The sequence below is a fragment of the Antedon bifida genome, chromosome 11 (genome assembly GCF_963402885.1).
Source record: "Antedon bifida chromosome 11, ecAntBifi1.1, whole genome shotgun sequence".
In the NCBI taxonomy this organism is placed as follows: Eukaryota; Metazoa; Echinodermata; class Crinoidea; order Comatulida; family Antedonidae; genus Antedon; species Antedon bifida.
The window spans coordinates 17,341,112-17,365,029 of NC_136236.1; the positions used below are offsets into that span (position 1 = coordinate 17,341,112).

A 23,918-nucleotide genomic window follows, 5' to 3' on the forward strand; every position below is an offset into this window, starting at 1 on the left:
AAACTGCAAAATGGCCTATTAAAGTCTAATTCTTTTTTTTTTTTTTTTTTTGGGTGGGGGGGCGGGGGGTTGGGGTTGGGGTTGGGAGGGAATATGCATTAAAAAAAAATCCAGTGCATTCAGGACACATTAAAACTATTTAAAAAAATGTTCTCTGAATTCATGTGGGTACCAGAAGATGTACAGGGGTACCAGATGATGTACAGTGGAACCATATCATATATGGTTGTGTATCATGGTAACAATTTAGGTTGGTGTATTCGATTTGTAACCTTTTTCGTTTAAATAGTAATGTTAATCAACTATGTGCATGCCACTAAAAAAGAACGCCACATAAAATTGTGTTCACTCGGTCTGAGACAACAATTGGAATTGAATTCTTTTAATCTTCGATTTGCCTCTTAAGTGTGGCTCCCACTAGTGACGCAACATAACGCAACACAGCAACGTATTGACGCAAAGTGTTGTATTGCATAATCAAAGTGGGAACCGACGTCGCAACAGAGCTGCAAACATCGCAGGTTTGATTTCAAGCAGGGGGGGGGGGGGAAACACAATTATCGGAAGGGCATTTTCTTATGCTAACCATGCTTTTGTGAATTCATTGTTATACAAATTATGTGTTCGCTCGAGAATATCCTAAGTCGGAGTATCAACAGTTTGCCAGACGTTGTGTGTCATGTTGTAACGGCTAACTAAAAACACCAGTATTTGAGAGCTTTGCAATTTCACTAAGTCCCTTCTAGTGTAATTGATGAAATTTATTATGATAGAATTACTATTTTCTGTGTACATTAAGTAAGATTATTTTACAGATTTTATAGTTACACTCCTTAAATTATATCACATTAATTAACTATATATATAACATACACTCACCTATAAATAAGCCGGTTTGAAAATGACACCACTGATACAGGATCTCAGTCAAGCCAATATTATATCTTTTCCAATAAAAATACAGTATATAAAAGTTATAAAAGCATACAGTGGCTATGTATTGTAAGTACAATTCCTCTGAAAACTATGCAATGCAGTATAATTGCGTGTGCTGCTGATCAACAGAAAAATAATTGGATGCGGTTGATTGGTTGGTTTAATAACCTTTAATATTAATGATGCATGGTAGAGGGGGTGGAACACTTTTTTAAAATGTTGTTTTCCCAATTAGTTCTTTTTAATATTAATATAAAGTGATGAAGATCGGTAGGACCAAATTAAGATTTTGAGAGTGAACAAAAAATCGGTTTATTTGTGCGTTTTATTCACATATTGTTGTTAAAAATTTGACGTACGTAAATTATTGTCTAAATTAATATATACAGTTTTTGCTTAATAAATAGACGCGTAATTTAAGCATACAACATATCCATATTATGTACGAATTCAATGTGTTTGTTTGTCACCTAGCAACATTAACTGACGGACGTATAAACGAATCATGATTGTGACAGACAGAAAAGCAGGGGATTTCCCCTCTTGGTGATGTGACGTGATTTAGTACCGTAACAATTAGACGATCATGAAACAGCTAAAATTATTTTGTGCATGTTTATAATCAATAATAAAAATATATTTATTATTTTGTAAACCAATTCCGATTTCAGCCCACGAGCGTGTTTTTTAAGGAGCAACTCCTTGTTTTAAATTTTTTGCAATCAAAAAGTTGTATAGGCTCATTTCCACAGCCGTTGATTTTGTTCATGGCTCTGTGGCGTTCCATATTCAATCGCTCTCTGTTAAGTTGTTAGCGAAGAGGTAATTTCCCTTTTCGTCATTGTCTCTCTACGCTTTGTAAAACTTTTTTTGCATAAGGTCCTAGAAGTTGCATAGGCTATTATATTGATTGCATTAGGGTAATCATGTGTTGAGTTAATTCAACTAGTTATGTAAACTTATTTAGCCTCGATAGAGCAGTAGGCCTAGGCCGTGGCTTTTAGTTAGGCCTAGCCTAGGCCTAGCTAGCTAGGCTATATGCCTAGATAGAGCGCGTACAGCATGCACACAGGCAGTTAGTAGGCCTAGGCCTAGACCTAAACTTCCGACCGAACATCTTGGGCGCTACTGCAGTTTCGCACCACACTGTTATATCGATTTCTCACTTAAATTTTTGTTCACACCCACATTATAACTAGGCCTATGTCTAAAAAATTGCCTACTGTAGCTAGCTATATAGGCTCCAGCCAGGCCTACCGTCCTAGGTAAGGTAGTTAGATAGTTGTAATGTAACCTATCTAGCAGTTAGGGCCTACTTCTACTAGGTACTATATGATTACGACATTAATCTTGTGTGCAATGCTTGTTAAACTCCTCAGATAAACAAGATATAAAAGATGTCTATTGACAGAGCAGTTGCCTTATACCAGGAAGCATCAAGGATCCCTACCATCGTATCTGGCAGTATCTCCTGTCACAGCAAGTCTGCACAAGAGAAAAAGTCTTACACTGTGACATCATGCTGGAGTCAACGTGATCTTCAACGAATGGAGAGTATTAAAAGCTTGAGGCAACACCAGATCATCACGAATGTCGAGGGTATAGCAACTAGCTGCATTGGTTTTCCAACCGAGAGTAAAGGAGAGTAAGTGACCTTTTAATGTTTAAAATGGTCATCAGTTTTCTTCCTCTCAAGAATGATTGTAAACGTACCTTAAACATAATGCAAAGGCCCCTGGTTTAAGAACCCTAAGTGGCCCTCCAACGCCAGAGGCCTCTGGTGTTAGCCTTTGTTTGACATATCTTATTAATGCCTTTTTTCCCTTCCGGCCCTGCTGCTCAGGGGCCCTGGGTTTACCCAGTGAACGCTCATAGCCGTTGCGCCAACTGAGCTTTAATGTTGTCGCAAAACAATATTCTCATTATGTGGCCATACTAATTTATCTCAAACAAACCGGCACATGGTTGAAACTTTCACATGGTAACAATTGGCCAGTTATCCTCTGAATTCACTTTGTAAAGACTTTGCGAGTACAGTTAGGCTACTCACTAATAATAAAAGTACATTTGATGATGTCATACCACTACCATATTTGGGCACATCACACATACTTATATTTCTTATTAAATATCATATTTATTAGATTACTGAGACGAGTTTCTCCATCTGGTAAACTAACTGCTGTTGTTAGGAAAATCACTAACAAGAACGGAGAAGAAAAACAGTATATAGATGTGAGCATAAACAGCTGGAAATGAAAATAGAAACACTATTCCACTCAGTTCAAATAGCCATCTTACCTAAGTAGTATAATCTACTGTAAAAGATATTTGGACCATAAACTGACATTTGGCAATGTAAAATTATGACACACCTAAGTGTATCCTTGCCATCTGATTGGTTGAATTTGTATCACATGCCATGCATTATTTTCTTCTATTTCAAATACTGAAGGAATATAATAATTACATTTTTGTAAAAAAAATTAAAATTGTTGTGCAGCGGTGTAGGCCTGAATTTTAAACGCAGGGAAACCCATCTGTACACTATGCCATTTCTTTTCTCGCAGTAGGTTTCTTATAAAACAATAAGAGTCAATCTTGTACAAGTGAAAGTAACTTAATTAAAAGTATTCTAATCTACTGGTATAAATGATGAGTAACATTCATTGTGGTTATACACAGGATACTGTGGTTATCACTCCTTATTCAACTTATTCATTTGTGTACTATTTTATGGATTAGGTGTGGAATAGTCAACAGAAGATATTGGCAGTTGATGTCGCAGCTGTGGAGAAAACTGGAAAGATTTATGAGGACGGTAAGATTCTGATCGTTACGTACTATCCATCATTCAGATAGTTCAGGATTCGGAAGGTAGATTAAGATTGGTATCAGAATACCATCCAAAAGATAATAGCAGGGCCGCAGCCACCAGTACGGTTGGTAAGGATTGTTCACTTTTCTTGTGAAAACCGCACCACTACATCACTAATATTTTCTTTTCTAATTTTGTTTTCATCTTAGAACAATTTGGATGTTTAGAATGGTCAGCATCAGAGAAGAAATTGATGTTTGTTGCTGAAAAGAAACAACCAAAGTCATCATCTTACTTTGGTATCAAAAGTAGCAAAGATGATGAAGAAATTGATAATGATGGGAAGGTAAAGTAAGACGTAGTGTATCAAACATTTTAAATGGCAAAAACTCATCTAAAAAAGCGGTGAATTTCAGAAGCTATTAAACAGTAGATGCTCTCATTAAAGCATCTAATGAATATTCATGATATGAAATTAGTGCAGGCTTTGTGGCACAATGGAGATACAGTTCCTTCAGTAATTACATCTGTGGATATAGAAGTAGAACCTTTGAAAATGTTCTTTCAAGAAATAAACTGTATCATACTATCACATGGGGTGTGAAGATTTATCACAAGTTGGAAGTTCTAAGATCAGGCCATCCACTTCAGTTGACCTAGGGTCATTGACATATGAAACGCCACTTGGCAATAATATCCTACAAGGTTGTTTACATTGTGGGCAGTCAACTTGTTCATCTCCAAAAAAGACCCACTTTACATCATACATTAACATCGTTGGGTTCAGCTTATAAATGTCTACAAAATATAGATTGTATAGAGTAACTAACTTTGTTTTACTGTAGGGGAATGAGTATGTTTATCTTGAAGACTGGGGAGAACAGCTAGTATCCAAACACTTGCCAACACTGTGTGTGCTCGATATTGAGAGCGGTGCTATTAATGTTATTGAGGGCGTGCCGGATGACATCTCACCTGGCCAGGTAAATCAATGACAATCTCATGCCATTTATTTTTATGGTACACTGTTGTATTTGAAACTTCATTGTATTGTGTATTAATACTAAAGTAAAACTAGCTTGATTGTAATCTTTGTTTCATGTTTTTTCTTTAGGCTTTGTGGGCTCCAAATGACAGAGATATTGTATTTATTGGATGGAATAATGACCCGTACAGACTTGGACTTCGGTTTTGTCCAATAAGAAGGTACAAACTCTTCGCCGCTTTTTTTGTGCAGTCAAAGGTCAAAGTAGTCTTGTTTGTATTTATGTACAAAGTTTATTCTGAGAAGAAAAACACGAGGAAGGTCTATGTGTTATTATACCCATACTATGTGGGTTGTATTCAGTCATGTCTGGGAGGGTTACAGTAAAACCCCTAATAAAGCAACACCTTCGAGACCCAACAAATTGTCCCTAATACTATGTCTCATGAGTTGGCCATAGTGTTAAAACATATTGCCTGTTGTTCAGTTCACAAAAAGTGAATAGAGGGGTCCCAAAGGATCTACTGTATCTGTAACACTTCCAAAGTAATGTATCCTCTTTCTTCTTTGATAGTTCCAAGCTTTATCATCTGAAGGTTCAAGACAAAAAATTTGGTTCGTATATTGGTTTTCTTTTTTAAAATTTAAGTGTGGTTCCTACTAGACTAGAACGCAATACCAACGAAAAGTGTCATATATTGTGTAATCTGTGGGAACCGACTATGCTACAGTAAATCAAATAAGTTTATTTTATGCAAGGCAATTAAGAACAGTAGAAACATAGTACAGCACATAGTAAAGTATGCAAAATTAACCAGGCCAAAGTCTATGGCAACTAAAGGCCGGCGCACACTGTAGGCATGAATAACACTTTGCTCACTAAAAAAAATTTGCCGCAAACTGTGGTCGCGTTCTATCGGACAGATACTAAATGAGAGTTTCTGATTGGATAATTACTTACTACACTATACGGCGTGCGCTGACATAAATTATTATAATAAATTAGAACATGTCATGCACAGTGGAATTTTATTTTTTAGTGAGCTGTTAGCTCACGTTCTGAGCACACTTGAGGAAAATAACACACATGACAAAAAAAATATTAAACATGATAGATATTTTCCTCACCGGCATGCGTGGCCGATTCCTCACAAATTCTCCGGCGCACACTGTGAGCAAATTGTTATTCTAACAGTTGGCTCAGCGGATAGCTACAGTGTGCGCCGGGCTAAATGTTGACGCATAACTAAGTAGGTTTGATTTCAGGCAGGCAGGGCAAACACAATTATTGGAAGGGAATTGCATCGAGTAGGCTGCATTGCTAGTGGGAACCACGCTTAATACAGCATAGACATTTTAATAAAAATACTTCCAATATATCATAAAGGCTGTGGTCACTGACAGACAAACCAACAGAGAAGAAAACATCAAGTTTTATAGTGTTGTAAAAGACAAATTGAATACATGGACCCTTCAAGAATCATGGTAGAGAAGTACCATAGTAACAGGCTCTGTTATACATCTAAGTGTTTCTTATCTCGTACATTTTTTTCTCTCAGAAACTTTGTCTGACGGTAATCAAGCTGTTTCTAACCCTAGATTCAACAATGACATGAGCAAACTAATCTACCTCAGGAACAGTGAAGGTGGGCCTCATATGCAGTGCTCACAACTTTTCATGGTATGCCTTTTTATACATCATTTTTTAACATATATACACAGGTCTTAAGTCATTGGTTCTTGTCAGCACCACTCAAAATTTCGGTATAGGATTTTTGTAAACTTTCATCTTTCATCAACAGATTTTAATTGTATGCAGCAACTTATCTAGGTCCAGACTTTAGCCTACACTAAGATTAACATTACAGCAAGGCATGTTTTTTAAACATTTTTAACAGGAGAAATGAAAATTAACCTTTTGAAAATACTCTCAACTCTTTAGTAATTCCACAAACCACAAAGTCTAACCTGATAACTTGAGTTCACCTAAATATTTAAGAGAAAGAATTCATTTTAAAGTTTGTTTTGTAGTATGATTGGAACACAAAAGAGACAAAAACTGTTGTTAAAATACAAGACAGACCAAAAAAATCAGGTAAACAACACTATTTACTAATATGGTATCACTGGAAATAGCGCATTTTAAAACCATGTAATATTGACCCTTGACCTTAAAGATAATGGTTTATCTACTATTTCTGTAGAGTTTCCTGGCTTATACCTCACTACTCTTCCACGAAGATGTTGGGCATCTGATAACAAGAGAATATACACTCACAGCATTTGGAGAAGTTGCAGGGTAAGACGGATTCACATGGTTATCTGTTGGATAGTATTCTACAGTACAAGTTATAAAGGAATAAGGACTAATAAAGCTGCATTCACACTGAGCCAAATTTGCTCAGGTTATATTTTTCGATCACACATACATTTTTTATGGAATCTGGAATGTGTTAGTGTGGATGGTTATATTCTTAAACACTATACATTATCTGCCAACCGAAACAAGAATCAGAGCTTAGTGTGAACATAAATTTACTCGCAATTAGCCAGGTTTCCTAAAGGCTTAATACTGTGCCATTGTACTAGTGGAACAATACATACTAGAGCAGACACACATTAGTAGAATTACTGATTGATGGCAGCATCATGGCAAGACAAGGTCAATGGCAACTGAAATTTTAAGAAATGTGCCAAAATATGGTAGTGATATAACATCATCATGTCCATGGGAACATCACGTTTTTTTGTCACATAAAGTTTGAGTGTAGACAGTTTTTAAAACCACAATATCTTTATTTTCTGTAGGAAATTGTTGAGATAAATATAGAAACTGAAGTAGTCAGAAAAGTGACAAATTTTGGTAGCAGTAAGGCTGGTACAGAATGGTCAAAGTATGGTGCCTGGACAGTGCTAGATGTTACAGATGACATTATACTTGCTGCATGTGCCGCACCTAATCTACCACAACGATTGGTTCGTTCACAAGATCTCTTGTTATTTTTTACCTACTACAAATGCATTATATGACCATTACCTACTTCACAAGTTCCTTTGGAATTTCGAGGGCCTAGGAACTATTTAGGGACTACTATTTGCAATTACCATTCCTTATCATCACTTTGCACCGATTACTAGCTGCATTATGGGATTATGTTTCCATATGTAAAAATGTGAAGCGTTTAGAATCATTGTACAATAAGTGCTATATAAGAACGAATATTATTATAAAGTGATCCCTTTTGTCTAGGTGGACATAGAAAACACTAACAAATGGTAAACTTTTGGAGTTTCAAATTGCTTATACCCTAGGTTATAGGAAAGCTTTTCCCAGGAGGTGATATCAAATGGAACTATCTAGATGAAGAACATTTAACACTTTCGGATTTCAAATTTGAAATAAGGAATTATACTCCTAAAGAAAAAGGTGAGAAACTGTAATCAATGATGATTTTACCTGGGTTGTTTTACTGAAAACTACTTTTAATGATTAGGTATTTCTGCAATTTTGGAATTGTCCTTTAGTGGTACATTGATAAGCAATTCAATTCAACAGCACAGAACAGAAAGAAATGGCAAAGGCTTGAGAAGGGCTACATCTGACAGGGGATGATAGAGCTGAGGTAGTGCTAGTAATAAGCTATCTATTTTTGAGAGAGGGAACAAATGGCTCGAAAATCTAGATCAGCCACTGCAACTCACACAGACTTACTGGATAACTGATGAAATTCTCTCCAATGTTGTCTCCATATCTGTTTCAATTTTGAGTGAAAGATGCCTGATGATGATGATTATGCTAATTTAATAATAGGTATTTGCCCAACTTCCTGTTGAAAAACTAGTTGCTACTTTAGTAGTAAAAATATAATAGTTAATACAAACATAAATACAAATTGTAAATAATTTTGTAGATAGCTTTGACTTTGAGGCAATTTTATTGACTCCCGAGAATGACCCAGAGCGTAAACTGCCCTTGATTGCACTCCCTCACGGTAAGTTTATATACATTTTATAATATAACGATAAAAATAATGACCGATTATAATTCATAAATTTCCAGGGTCATAACTAATCTAACCCTGAAAATTGGATAAACATATACATTGACGAATAATACATGTTTCCTAATCATTTAATTTGAATACAGGTGGTCCACACTCAACTCTTGTAGCAGACTACATGCTGTATCCGTCTACCTTTTGTCGCCTTGGGTTTGCAGTTTTATTAAGTAAGTGAACACCTTATGGTTCTATATTTTGTTGTTCCTACGTTTCCTATACTGAAATATGGTACCAACTCATCCAAGTACAAGGGCGTGGTTTAGATGCATAACATGCAGTACTTAATATTAACTTTTTTTTTAAAGGCGTGGTTAAGATGAATGACTGATGAATTTTTTTTTAAATGTTGTTTTACAGTAAATTATAGAGGGTCACTTGGATTTGGGAATGATTTTATCCTGTCACTACCTGGAAATGTTGGATGCAATGATGTCAAAGACTGCAAGGTATTCAAAGAGAGTGAAGATATACCAAACTCATATATTTGAATTATGTACTTTTGTGAAATCAATGATCAAAATGATGTTTTTCACATTTTTTTTTCAGCAAGCCATTGATCAAACTATACAAGATGGCATTGTTGATGGTGACAATGTGGTGTTACAGGGAGGTTCACATGGGGGCTTTTTGGTCTGTCATCTCATTGGACAATATCCAGTAAGTTGATGGTAAAATACATACATATTCTGCTTTGTTAAATCACATTAAAACATGTAATCTCAAACTGAAATGCACATTATATTAATGTATTGAAAGAGGACTAACTCTAATCCTGGACTAACTAGTTCAGAACTAATAATGATAGTTCTTTTTAAATACGAGCCTAAATAATAGGTTGAGTGTGTCTAATTTAGAAATCTTGCTATTTTTAGAATGACTTCAAAGCTTGTGTAGCCAGAAACCCTGTGACAAACATGGCATGTAAGTATAAACCAAAGAAATGGTGTGATTACAGTGGAACCTCTATTGAGGGGACACCTTTGGGACCAAACAAAGTGTCCCCTTAATATGTGTTGGCTGTAGTGTTAAAACATATACTGGCCTTTGTTCATTGATTAGAATGTGTCCCTTTAATAGGGATTTCCCCTGAATAGGAGTGTCTCAAAAAGGAGGGGTTTTACTATATTTTGTTTATAAAAAAGGCACTAAAATTACTTGTATAGCATTAGCATCAAGTTAAAGAGATGTACTTTAAAAAAATGATTTACATGTTTTAATAATACCAATGATTAATGAATACATTCAAACATTATTTTCTAAATTTTTGTTACAGCAAAGATGGGAGGTACAGATATACCAGATTGGTAAGACATTATTTGATCATTTTTTGTGAGGTGTGTCCAATTAATACATTGCATTAAAGGTGCTGTAATTAACTTATTAACTCACAAAGTGCATTTTATTTTTACCTTGATCTTGGACATCTAAAGCAATGCTTGTGTGTCCCTCTGGTATATTCTATTACATGTACATATTACATTTATCCATAATTTAATAGGGGCTATACTGAAAGTGGACTTTCCTTCTCTCATTCCTGCTTGCCATCATCTGAAGTCTATGCCGCAATGTTTGAGAAATCACCATTATTCCATGTTGATAAGGTAATATCACATACACCAAATTACTATACTATACTACCTGTATAAAACCCTACATTTGGGACACCCTTGTCCTTGTTTTTTTAAGTATACACTATCCTTTGAGATGAAGAAATGTTTTAACACTGTGGCCAACTCCTATTCAGGGGTTCCAAAGGTTCCTTATAGGGTTCTACTGTACTGTATACCTTTATTAAACTGCAAGTGAAAATATGAAGATTCAATTATTTTTTAATGCAACACTGATCTGTGTTTAGCTTGGAAGTTTTAAAGGAGTGGTATATGTATAGACAATAGATATGTTAGACATGCAAGAAAAAGTTCAATTTAAAAGAATAAGTTTAAAAGCACAAACATACTTTAAGTTTACCAAACTAAATTTATGTTTGTTCTACTGGATCTACACTTACAGGTGAAGACACCAACAATGATCATGATTGGTAATGCTGACAAAAGGGTTCCTCCTCAACAAGGTTATGAATATGCTAAAGCCCTAAAGGCAAGAGAGGTTGAAGTAAGGTAAGAGTCAGTCTGTCCCTAGTATGAGTCCCCACAGACCATCATACAGTATATAATATATATTATAGCGAATATATTAGATTTTCCACACCATGCATGAAAATTGCAAAAGCTAGAGCAGTAGCCTTCAAAAATGAAGTTTGCTCCTAAATGGAAGAAGTAAGAGTATGTTATAAAAGTTATGTACAGACGGCCTTACAACTGAGATAAAGTTAAATCAAACATGAAATTATATGTATGCATTACTTCCAATAAGCGTCCACACATTGCTTAATACAAGGTGCGTCAAACCACCAAATTTGCCAGAAGCGCAAAGCACTGATCATGTTAAATAAATACTGCTATTCTATTTTATGTTTTGTATTTTGTTTTATAGAGTGCTAACATATCCAGATGACAACCATTCTCTTGCTAAGACCAATTATGAGGCAGATGCATTCATTAACATGTTTAAGTGGTTTGTTGATCACTTGTAAGACATTTGTAGCACAAATACTGCATGCAAGAAATCCATGATTTTAGTAACATATTGGATAAGGCTAGAAAGTCACATTAGGTAAAACAAAATCAGGTATTATAAAGTATTTTCAAGGTATGGCGATCTCCTAATACTAGACCAAAAATCTCCCTTCTATGTTTAAAAAAATAGTTTGAGTTATTTAAGTTACGAAAGTCCAAACAGATTGGCTAGGCTAAATTAAAATTATGAACTTTTCAAACAAAAGGCAGTTCACGGATTGATGTATGTATGTTTTTCTTCCTGTTTTGTTTACAAATAAAATCATTCAAAGAAGAAATAATTGTCTTAGATATATTTTATTCCTGTTATATTATATTAATAAATACTCTTTATATTGCACATAAGTTCTAATGTATAAAGTATTTTGCATAAATTTCACAAATATTAAAAGTTTTCAAAAGCAGATTTTCAAAATAGTATAAAACATGATCTTTTAAATTATGGCAAAAGGCTATCAATGCTTTCATTCTTCATAAGTGCCTTCTCTAGTTCAACCAATTTCTTTACTCCGTCCACTACCATCTGCATCTGCTGAACCTCAGAAGTTCCCAAACGATCATTATTTGAAATATCAAAAGTTCCGTCTGTTGATGCTGTGTCAACGCCTCCAGTTCCTCTCTTTTGTAATTGTAATTTAGTAAGAATGTCATTAAACTTTTCTTGTTTGCTAAGCAGTGGTAGTTTCACGTGCACGCCAGCTCTCATTCCTGTGCCAAGATTAGATGGACAGGTCAACACGTAGCCAAGATGTTCGTTCCACATGAATGTGTAACCCTTCTTTTTTATACTATTCTCAACTTTGTTCAGACCATTGCAAAATCTTGTAAAGACTCTCTTCATGTTTCCACCTTTCTCCATAGAGATTACTCTAGAATGGTCTTCTTCGTTGATCCAAACAAGGAAATTCTTTTCGGTGTTGTGCCAGATTCCACGTGCCTGTGGCCAATCACGTGCCATGTTTGCAGATGTCAGAAGTGGTGAGACTGGTTTATCAAAGAGGAAATGATCATCAATAAGCAGTTGTTGTTCGGCTTCTGTCATCCCAGAAAGAGGATAATATTTACCCTTGAATGGCTTTGGAAGTCCACCAAGAGCATCCACTAAGATCTTCTCAACTTCTGCTCTTTCAGAACGAGTACAGTGCGGTGGCAGACCTAACCCTCTAATGCTACGACCAGTTCGTACACGGCAAGACAACACAAAATCTGGATCTAAATCATCGCCCCCAACCAGGTGATCAGGATTGAGATCTGTGGTATGTTTAGCATCTCGTCCATAGCCACCATGTCGTAGACTTATTACCGGTTCAAACATATCGGCAAACAGGCTGTAGCACTCCTCATCACCAGCAACCAAACCCACTGTCATAATGAAAGGATGTCCTGGGTTGTCCACACCAGTCTGCATGCAATCGTCTAATGTAAATCCAGATTTGGTCTTCAGTTTCCAAAGTTTATCATACATTTCTCGTGTCAGAACCTTTGACATGTAGTTATTGTGCTGTGATAGATCTGGGTAGTTGTCATTCATCAACTTGACCGGTGGTCTTGGTTTGATGCTCTCTGGTAACAAATCATTGATGGATTTCCTACCTTCCAGCGCTTTCTCCATTTGGATCAAGAGCTCAACTCCATCTATTAACATCTGAACTTGCTCAACTTCTGATGAGCCCAATCTGTCAGAGTTTGATATATCAAATGTTCCGTCAGTAGAAGCTGTGTCCACTCCACCAGTTCCTCTTTTCTGTAAACGCATAGCTTTCAAGATCTTATCAAATCGCTCATCCTTACTTAGCAGGGGAACCTTTACATGCACACCAGCACGAAGCCCAGTACCAAGATTTGAGGGACAGGTAAGTACAAATCCGAGATGTTCATTCCACATAAAAGAATGACCAGCCTTCTTGATGTTCTCTTCAACTTTACCTAAGCCTTCGCAAAACCTCTTGAACACACGTTTCATGTTCCCGCTTCTTTCCATAGAAATCATACGCGAGTGATCTTCCTCGTTCACCCACACCAGGAAATTCTTATCCTCATTGTGCCAAATTCCACGAGCCTGTGGCCAGTCACGATCCATTTTAGCAGCTGTCAGCAAAGGGGACACAGGTTTGTCAAAAAGGAAATGATCATCAATCAGCTTCTGTTGTGTCTCATCAGACATGCCCTCAAGAGGATAGTAAGATCCTTTGTAATCGCCATCTAGTTTGGCAAGAGCATCAGCAAGGATGGTTTCCACAGCCTTGCGTTCTTCGCAATTACAATGCGTTGGCAGGGTGTAACCACGAATGCTTCGTCCGGTACGAACGCGACAAGACAATACATACTTTTCATCCAGCTGTTCACCACCTCGCAAGTTATCAGGATTCAGATCGGTCTTGTGCTTTGCATCTTTGCTGTATCCACTGTGACGTGCAGCAATAACAGGGTCAAACAGGTCAGCAAACAGATCGTAGGATTCTTCATCACCAGCAACCATTCCAACTGTCATGATGTGTGGATGACCAGGATTCTTTACACCAGTATTAATACAATCAGCAAGAGTGTATCCAGCAGCTGTCTTTTTGTCTTTCAACTTGATCCAAATCTCTGGTGTCAGGCAGTGTGCCATGTGATTGTTATGTTTTGATAGGTCTGGGAAGTCTTTAAGAGCTTTAGCATCATGCCCTGGCATCAGTGAACTGATACTTTCTCCCTTTTCCAATGCTTTCTCCATTGCCACCAGTGTCTTGACACCATCAATTACAGCTTGAACCTGCTGCACTTCAGATGATCCAAGGCGATCAGAATTGGAGATGTCGAAGGTACCATCAGTTGATGCTGTGTCAACACCCCCAGTGCCTCTCTTCTGTAACTTCATTGTGTTTAATATGCTATCAAATTTGCTGTTTTTACTCAGTTTTGGTAGTTTCACATGAACTCCAGCCCGAACACCAGTGCCAAGATTTGATGGGCAAGTGAGGACATAACCAAGATGTTCATTCCAGCTAAACTCATATCCGTTCTTTTTCATAGCCTCTTCAACCTTATTAAGTCCATTGCAGAAACGAGTAAAAACTGCTCGCATATTGCCGCTACTTTCCATTGAAATCACACGTGTGTGGTCTTCTTCGTTGATCCACACAAGGAAGTTTTTGTCTTCATTGTGCCAGATACCTCTTGCATCTGGCCAATCTCTTGCCATACGTGCAGATGTCAACAGTGGAGAGACTGGTTTATCAAATAGGAAGTGATCATCAATGAGTGCCTGTTGCTCCTGGTCAGTCATCCCGTTCAGTGGATAGTACTTGCCTTTTAGTGGACCATCGAGTGTGGCAAGGGCTTCGATGACAATCTTTTCAACATCACGACGCTCAGCTCTGTTACAGTGTGGTGGTAGAGCATATCCACGAATAGTTCTCCCAGTTCGAACACGGCAAGACAAGACATATGCAGGGTCCAAATCATCACCTCCAACTAGGTTGTTTGGGTTGAGGTCTGTGCAATGAATGGCATCTTTCTGGTAACCATTGTGTCGACGACTGATCACTGGGTCAAAAAGATCCTTAAATGTGTCGTATGATTCTTCATCTCCTGCAACCAGACCAACGGTATAGATGAAAGGATGTCCAGGGTTGTCAACACCAGTCTGCATACATCCATCTAATGTAAAACCTGAAGGTGTCTTCAAATTCACAAGCTTATCAAAAATTTCTGGTGTGAGGCATTTTCCAAGATGGTTATTGTGCTGACTCAAATCCGGATAGTTGGTAAAATTGCTATTCATAAGGTAAAAAATATAGAAATTTTTCAATTGAAAATTCTAAATGTTTAATGACTACAAATAATGGTTCATCAACTAATGGTTAATGTAGATAAAATATTTAAAAAAAATAATACTAGTGGATTACTCATCATTAAATTAACAGTTTTTATAAGGTTAGTCTAATTAAAGAAATTACCCTGGATTAGTTTGCAGCTATAGTTAGTGTACATATTTATCATCAACATCAAATTATACATAACAAAATCTGAAATTTTATGTTTACTACATTTTAGTTAATGTGAAATTCTATTTATAGTTTTGTATAGAAACTGAACTTTATTTTACTTGTTTAGTTTCTTTCATTCTTTCACAAAAAATTATTATATTAAACCCTTATGAAGGTACAATTTCCTGTGAAACTAGGACACTTTGATTGGTCCCAATGGTGTTCCCTTAATAGGGTTGATTTATAATGTATTTATAATATACAGTATATATATAGAATTGTTATAATAATAAATAAATGTATATAGACAATTATATGAATTGTTATTAATTTATTAGCAATAGAAATAATAAGTATACAGTAGAAACCCTGGGTATCCGCTCAATAGAAGTTGTACCGTATTTATAATATACAATTGCAAAAGTTACAAATTCATTAGAATTGCACGGGCTAGGGGCTAGTATAGTGTTGCCTGAAAGCTCTGCAAACTGTTCTGGCTGTTTTACTTTATCGTTTTGATTTAGCTTTTTGCTTATTTTATTTAATGTATCTCCATTGAGATCCAGCCACTGCTACCCATAAATTTGCCTTTGGATTTAAGAGATTCAAGATTCAATTTTATTTTGCCAATTAAAATGGAAATAATATGAGTACATTTTCAAAATTTTATTTGTATTTGTATATTAATAAAATTATTACTATATGCAATTTAGAATTAATATTAGCAATACAAAGGGGACTTAGATAGTAGTTCTATAAACATTATGTTTTAAAATTTCCCCTTAATAGGAGTGTGTCCACTTAATATTATTAATAGGGTATTCTCTGAATCAGAGTAACCCAAATGTTGGTTCTACTGTATCTGACAAAAAGTATAACTAAAACAAAAATGATACTGGGGTGGATTGCTATAAACAGTGCTCAGCTTGCAATTCTACAACCTACATTATTAATAGTGAAACATACTAAATATCATAAATTTAAGGAAAAGAGAGGAAAATCACAGTTGCTAGTACTAGTAGAATATGGTTTAAAAAAAATGTATTATTATTAATAATTTCATTATATTTAAATTATAGCAATCCACCCCAGTGTTAAGAAGTTCCTACCAATTAGTGCAAGGTGCAGAACATGGAGTCTTTGGGCATTCAGTCTGCTTTTTAGGCTTTCTTTCTGTCGGCTCAACTTTTGCAATTTTCTTTTCTTCCTGTTTATCTTTCACAGGTGTTGCATTGCCATTACAAGCAGGGGACTCTTTAGCAGTAGCCGGGCTGCAAATTGTCAAATTTTTAAGGTGTTTATGATGAAATTTAATTTTGAGTACTTTGACAAATAACATGAAGATATTATAATTAGGCCTACAAGGGTGGATTGCTATAAAATAAAAAGCCTTTAAATTTTAAGTAAAACTGTCTGGTATCTCCCTATCTGGTTTTACCAATATGATTTAAAAAACAAAATTGTAAAACTAAAATTGCCTTATGCATTATTCATTCAATCTTGTAGTAGTAGATACACAGGTTTGTGATGTCATTTAGATTCAACCAATCACATTCTCGTATTTACATAGGCTATGTAATATAATGATTTATCATTTAGCTATTTGGCTTAAACATTTGATTTTCAATAATTTATTGTCAAATTAGCTTATTATATATATTATTTGCATTGAAAAGCAGATTATTATTAGTTAAAGATATTACTTAGTTTAATCATATACACTAGCCTAATATTAATGCGCTACTTAAAATAACTTGGGCTTAATAACAATCCACCCTTTTTAGTCGCGTGGACGCGACTCTATAGTTCACTATGTCGGTTGGTCTGTCGGTCTGTCTGTCGGTCCAGTATCACTATGCGTTTTATCGCTTTTCTGTACTTTTTGAACTGTTTTGATGTACAGAAAAGTTTTAAAGTACACTACTTTTTGAAAGTTCATTTTTTTCTGAGAGCACGCGACTTATGGCTGTTGGCCTTTTTCTGCTAAGGTTCATACAAAGATGACCCGTAGGTTAATTAAAATTGCATTAGATAGCTAGTTAACTATTTTTAAAGGACCTAAAGGCTAGGCATGTATCAATCAATAAAAAATAAATGAGAAAAACAATTGAAATTAATAACATTCTACTTACGAGGTCTTTGTAACAGCTATAAAAAAAATAATAGAAAAAAAAAGTTAAAAAAAGTTATTACATTAAGAATTAAATTAAATTTATTTATTCACTTTTATGTTTATTGTAATTATTATTATTTTTCTAAGGTTGCTTATTAGCGTAAAGATCTGTACTCGGCACAGATCTTAAAATATGCATCCTCCATGTAGGCTACTTGGTTGTTGTAGTAGGCTAGGCCTAGGCGCGCCTATAGGCCTAGGCTAGGCCTATAGGCGCCTATGTGGAAATAAATTGAATTGAAAAAGATTAACATGTATTATTTATTAACAATAATTAAAAAAACAATAGGCCTAGCCTAGCCTAGGCTAACCTATGTACAATTTTTCCTGCAGTTTTTGCTAATATAAAATTACAAATAGGCCTAGGCTGGCCTAGCCTATCCTAGCTAGGCTCCAGGCCAGGTTGTGGTGGCAAGTGGTGGTGGTATGGTAGTGATAGGGTAGGCCTACTAGGGCATAATAACTAAAGTCTAGCTAGCTAGGCGCGCTTCTATGCTCTAAACTAGTGAGCAGACTATTATTATAACAATAAATAAATAAGACATAGCTTGTGGCCAGGCTTACCTGTTTTTGACGCTCCGCAACCCATTGTTGCAATGTATTAACAAAAATATCACCCACCCCTGAAGAAAACTTGACAAGATCTGTGCAAAAGTTTAAAAGGAATGAACACGAACAACAAAACAACACGGATTCTTGACGCGCAATACATACGTCGTCAAATCAACAATCCATACACGTCACAACAACAACGATGAATATGATTGGTCAAAAGTGTGCGTGAATGCTTCCGGTTGTTCGCGCGGGCATTTTAAGACGCACTTCCGACAGCTGATCATAGCAACATGTTGCTAAACAACCTGACAACGGCAAACAAAGGTAGAGTATTCATTTTTATATTGTTCTGGGTGATGCTGGCCATGTGTTTCACTGGGTCAGGGATGATGACAAAGGTAAGGTAACACTTTTGTATTCATACTACTTTTAGGCTAGATCATTTTTCCAAATCAAGGTGTTTTAATGATGAAAGAGAGTTTTTAGAACGTTCTTAATATAATCAACGCTTATAGTAGGCCTAGGCTAGGCTATATCATTACTGTTTTTGTGGCCGATTTGATAACAAAGTCATAAGCGAATTATCAGTACTAAAACCCCATGCGAAACTCGCATAATTGAACAAGAAATATTCCGGAGAAAGAATAATTTGCTACCAATTAATTAATTTGGCTGACATAAAATAGTGAAAACAACTGAAATTAAATACACGATGGATATAGAAGTTGAGGAGAGAACGAGAATGATCGAAATTGAGGATATAATACTAGGCCTAATGCATGTGGGGACAAACTACTCTGTAATACAAAATAATTAGGCATTCATTCTCATTGCTGTTTTATATTTAAATTTGAAAAAAATGGTTCGTTTTTAAGCATTAATCGCATTCCTAAATCGTCGCCTTGACGAATAATAAAAGCCTAGGTATAGAACTTATAAGACTTACCCATCTCTACGATAAGAAGACGGCTAGTAGTGTATGATGCAGCCTCTTATTACATACGTACTATACCCCACAAGACGTCGACACTCTCTCATAAATTTGTTCTAGAAGACAGTAGGAGTCCAACTTTTATAAGTTCCGTTTTAAAGTTATCAAACTCATTGCTTCCGTCGTCAAAACGTACAGGCGTGAACGACGTTAAAATCGACGACATCGATCAACACCATGCATTGTTTTCTTGTTGTCTTCCTTCTATTGAGATATGACTGCACGTGGAACATTTAAATTATCTCATGATTATTCAAATAAATGACGTATTCGTATCGTATTTTTCCACTTCATGATCCTCTGATGACGTCTACAAAAGTTGTCATTTCGCCCTCTATATTACAAGATTTTTAAAAACTTTTTGTTTAAATATATAGTTGATGAATTTGTGGAAATAAAACATCGTTATATCTACTTCAAAGCTAAATGATTATATCATAGACTTATTTTGATTTTATTTTACAATAGTAATGGCAATGTCCAATGTAAATACTCATACAATGTTTAGACAAACCACTATGTAGGCCTATCAAGACATGTGTACCATTAAAATGCATGTGTGGTGATGCTCTTACTTGGGGCTGATGTGGTTTTTAGACTCTACCATTTTTAGAGAGGAGTATTTGTAATATCTCTATCACTCTTTGAGGAGAATAAGATATTGTTGGTTTATCCAGGTAATTTAGACACAAAATGGACTTCTCATCTCAACTTCTTTTACCATCAGGACTATGGAGTGCAGTCAGTCATGCCAGAGTGTTTTCTTCTTCTTTAACTTTTTAGCTTATATTTCATCAGATCAGCCTCATCAGAATACAAAAAGTTCATATGATAAGAGAGGAATTAAGGTGTCTTAGTTTTAAATAAACTTGTTTCTTTGCTGGTCTTGAAAAACACCATACTGGAAATTAAATCTATTAAAAATTAATTTAATTTTACAAGAAGGCCAAAAATGACAAATGACAATTATGCTAAAACATTAAACACAGATACAAATTAGTTTTCAAAATGAGTAATACACATTTAATGTACGATGTTGCAATTCCGAAACACGACATGACGATACACATGAATGATTTTGTGATTACAATATGCAAATTAGCTACAAAGACTGTATTTTGAATAGCATAGGTAAATTAACAATGTATAAATTACGTTGGACTACTTTTTTCTGAAGGGTAGACAAGTAAAACCAAAACATAGATTCTGATAAATTAAATACTGTTGATGAAACTTTCTAACTTAAATATTTGCATAAATTAATTCTTATTCAACTGAAATAATCAAAATTAATTAGATTATAAAGAAATTTTCTGTATTAATAAAGTAAACCTTATATCACTGGGTCTTACAATTATCTTAAACTTCATAAAAAAAAGTAATTATATTCCTTAGATAAAGATGTTTTTAACTTGGTTTTTTTTTTTATCTTAGTTTACGTGGCTTAATAAAAAAAAATGTATCAAATTATTTTTTACTACTTAAAAAACAAGGCTGTAAAGAAATGTTATATCATGTTACTGCAGTATTGTGAAAAATTAAGATCTTACAAAAAAGATAACACTTGCAAAATTCATAAAACTTTGTATAGGGACTTATAATTATATATCAAATATTTAAGATCTCGAACATTTTTAGTATCACCAAACATAGATAAATAAATTAACTTTTATTTATTTTAAAGTGCCAGTCAAAAAACAATGCAAAATAATACAATATTTCATAACTTGAAATTTTATGCAAAATGAGTTTTCATACATTTGTAAAAGTAACACTCAACAAATGAATCTATACTGAATTATATCACAAAGGAAATTGCATTATTTAAATTTTTACATAATCAACTTTAAAAATATTCAAAACTCTATTTCCATTAAAAAAAATTACAAACTTATTTCAAATATATATAAAAACAGTTTATTTTAATTATTTAATTATCAACAGGATTAGGTTCAGAGATAAAAAACAAATGAGTTGGCCAAGAAATTGCACGAAAAAGTAGAAAATTTACAGCACAAAATTAATCTTTGGCTTAATATCTCTGATAAAAATGAAATATTATTTATCATAGTTATGATTTATAAAGCACCAATTGAAAAATAACTTTGATCTGGGTATAAGCCCATGCTGGGGGTATTTAAGCCTATTCGCATGTGCAATAAACCACGGGAGTATAAATGGACACACTACAATATGTTGCCTGTTTCCTGTAAACCTAACCTATTAACCCCGTACAAAAACTGAATTTGCTAACACCGCTGGGGTGCACACACACCATACAAAACGTAGATGTTGACGCCCGGTCTGTTAAACTTCGGAGTGTACACACACTGACAGGACGCACACCATACAAAACGTAGGTGTTGACACCCAGGTGTGTGTAGACTCCGGAGTTTGCTAGGCGATTTAAAATGACATTTCATTATACAATTTGTGTTTTGTTTTATAAAGTGTTTCATTTTTCTGTTTGTCCAAAAATATTAAACAGTCACAGCATTGAACCATACAAGTGGCATAACATTAATATGCAAATTATTTACGATATATGCAAACAAATATGCGAACTAGATCAACAAAGCTTTTAACTTTTGACATAAATCCTTAAAATGTTCACAAATATTTATAGATTTAATTCCATATTATAATACAGTAATAAAAAGATAATAGTACAGTATTTAGCAATTGAAATATAAAATATAAATATTTATATTATATTGTATCTTAGTGATTTTATCTGTTATATAGACATGCTTTCCAATATTATGTATATAGTATATTTTGTAAGAGATCATGTCATGTTATTTTACTGCAGTAACTGTAGTATCCACACTTTTTCTGCAATAACATATTATTGTGGGTGTTTCATTTTTCTGTTGTTAAAAAATTGTTGCAGTTATTGCAGTAGAATAATTTGAATGGTTCCTAAACACATGCTCTTTTTGTTACATGTGTTAAGTTTCACCATATATTTCTTTTTATTGATGGCTTTCCAATTATAGGTAAATTGATACAATCAATAAATATATATATAAAACAGTCTGGGGCAAGCTTTTAAAATTGAAAACATTTGTTTAACACCTATTCCTGTAGGCTTTCTAGTCAGCAATGTGTTACAGTGTGCAGTCTATATCTTTCTCTTAATTCACCCATTTAAATCTTAAATCTTTATCTTATATCTATTATATTATTATCCTTAAAAATCAATTTAAGTTCATTTAAAACATAATTTATCTACTATGTTCATCTTAGAAATCTACAGTATCTACAAATCAAATTTACAAAAAAAAATTTTCAAAATGAAAGATATTTACCATTGTGTTCTTCTTAAACTAAGATTGTCTAATTTACAGTACAAATTTTAACCACACAGTTTTCACAATAAAAATCCAGATTTAAATTGTAAATTCCGAGTAAAACATATAAATTTATCTAATAAACTTAAGAACATAAGTGAATTCTTGCTTAAGTGAAAATTTTATTTTCTTAAAGGTTCAGAAAAGTATGTTAATTGTCCGTTTGCGTAATTCGCAATGCTTTTAGGTAGAGGTCAATAACCTCTTCACTCGTACATACTTCAGTCATACTCGTTTCAGTAATGGAAACTTTTGTACGGACGGATGATAATTCAGTGCACTGGTTAGAATCTGATACTTGGAGAATGTCCTGGTTTTCTCTATCAAGAAAGTCCAGTAGATCTTCACTGGAGCTTGCACTTTCCTGCCGAGAATGACTCCCTTGCTTCGCTTCTAGTTCCCGCAAGCATTCAACCGGATCAACTCCAGTGTTGTAGATTGTCTCCCACACTTGTGCTACCGAGGAGTACTTTCCTTTTGAATAACGCTTAGATATGCGTACAGCATTATTGCGATTGAACCGCTTGCGAGTTTTCACAGCTTCCGATGATTCCGTTTCATTAGTACATGCCGGCATGTCTTGATCGATACCAGAATCACGCTTCGAATCGCGTTGACCTTTACTTTTAATACCGCATTCTTTCGTTTCAACATTTTCATTTGTTTTGGTCTCCGGTGAGAGCGGCTCATCAATACTGAGTCCGCTATCAGCACCTCTGTATTTTCCGTGTTTCTTAAGAATACCTCGACGCGGCCGGCGATTACGAGAATCCGACTTCTGTCGCACTTTTATACTGTCTTTCTTTACAATAACACAGTTTTGTACAGGTTCCAAATATTCGTAAGAATTATCATCAACGTATTTGTTGGTCTCATTAGAGTTTTTCAAAATTCCAACCACTTGTTTCGTGACTGGTTCATCCGTCACCTCTGGTTCACTATCGCTCGATATATGCAAATGTATTTTTTCATCTTTTATATCTTCAAATGTGAAACATGAAGGAATAGATGGTAAATCTGTGACCCAAGGGTCAAGCATGATGTCATCGATCGAAGCACGGTTTCTTGAGTTAACCGTTAATAATCGCCGTATCAATCGAGATGCAACTAAAAAATAAAAAAAATAAGGTTACTAAAAATTAAACATGAATGTTTTCATTATCAAAAGCATTATTACAAGGAAAAAAGTTGACGCTAGATTTGGCTTTAAATGTTAAATTTATAAAACATCACTAGATATCAACTTTTCTACATTTGATATGTTATGATAATATTAATCATTTAATTGTCAAACAAAGGAAAGAATAAATCTATTAAGGAAGAATTCGTACAGCATCAACATCCTTTCAACAAATTAAAATTAACCACCAAAGTGTGCATCAAATTGTTACGGGCACCACACCTTAACCGCAAAGGAAGTTGGGTTTACCTCAGTAATT

General features: G+C 34.8%; 3 protein-coding genes across 4 annotated transcripts in view; 1 reads left to right on the forward strand and 2 right to left on the reverse strand.

Moving 5' to 3' along the window:
* Positions 1-1,782: 1,782 nt before the first annotated feature.
* Positions 1,783-11,777, forward strand: LOC144856309 (acylamino-acid-releasing enzyme-like). 2 transcript variants are annotated; one of them, XM_078714265.1, is made up of 22 exons: positions 1,783-1,864; positions 2,325-2,581; positions 3,081-3,171; positions 3,682-3,757; positions 3,964-4,100; positions 4,600-4,737; positions 4,869-4,960; positions 5,314-5,354; positions 6,299-6,420; positions 6,771-6,834; positions 6,944-7,038; positions 7,548-7,715; positions 8,052-8,166; positions 8,651-8,731; positions 8,887-8,967; positions 9,158-9,246; positions 9,347-9,457; positions 9,673-9,721; positions 10,074-10,104; positions 10,299-10,401; positions 10,811-10,917; positions 11,294-11,777. In XM_078714265.1, the coding sequence occupies exons 2-22, from the start codon at positions 2,334-2,336 to the stop codon at positions 11,391-11,393; spliced, it is 2,139 nt and encodes a 712-aa protein (XP_078570391.1). In that variant the 5' UTR covers positions 1,783-1,864; positions 2,325-2,333; the 3' UTR covers positions 11,394-11,777. The 2 variants fall into 2 exon arrangements, with proteins under 2 accessions (XP_078570391.1, XP_078570390.1); XM_078714264.1 differs by having other exon boundaries at positions 1,783-1,856; positions 2,316-2,581.
* Positions 11,722-15,193, reverse strand: LOC144856308 (creatine kinase, flagellar-like). The gene has a single exon (XM_078714263.1). It carries the CDS (start codon positions 15,068-15,070, stop codon positions 11,876-11,878), a length of 3,195 nt encoding a protein of 1,064 aa, XP_078570389.1. The 5' UTR covers positions 15,071-15,193; the 3' UTR covers positions 11,722-11,875.
* Positions 15,194-20,671: 5,478 nt separating this feature from the next.
* LOC144855256 (uncharacterized) overlaps positions 20,672-23,918 on the reverse strand; it is a 38,944-nt gene continuing 35,697 nt past the window's right edge. The window contains exon 7 of the mRNA XM_078713058.1: positions 20,672-23,586. Coding sequence (XP_078569184.1) covers positions 22,631-23,586 — 956 coding nt within the window. The 3' untranslated portion in view covers positions 20,672-22,630. The remainder of the gene's footprint in view (positions 23,587-23,918) is intronic.

Bases quoted from the DNA above. Each gene is read 5' to 3' on its own strand.
- LOC144856309 (XM_078714265.1), top strand. From the start codon at position 2,334: ATGTCTATTGACAGAGCAGTTGCCTTATACCAGGAAGCATCAAGGATC. The intron at 3,172-3,681 runs GTGAGCATAAAC...TTTATGGATTAG, and splicing joins AAGAAAAACAGTATATAGAT to GTGTGGAATAGTCAACAGAA. The intron at 4,101-4,599 runs GTAAAGTAAGAC...GTTTTACTGTAG, and splicing joins AAATTGATAATGATGGGAAG to GGGAATGAGTATGTTTATCT.
- LOC144856308 (XM_078714263.1), bottom strand. From the start codon at position 15,070: ATGCAGACTGGTGTTGACAACCCTGGACATCCTTTCATCTATACCGTT.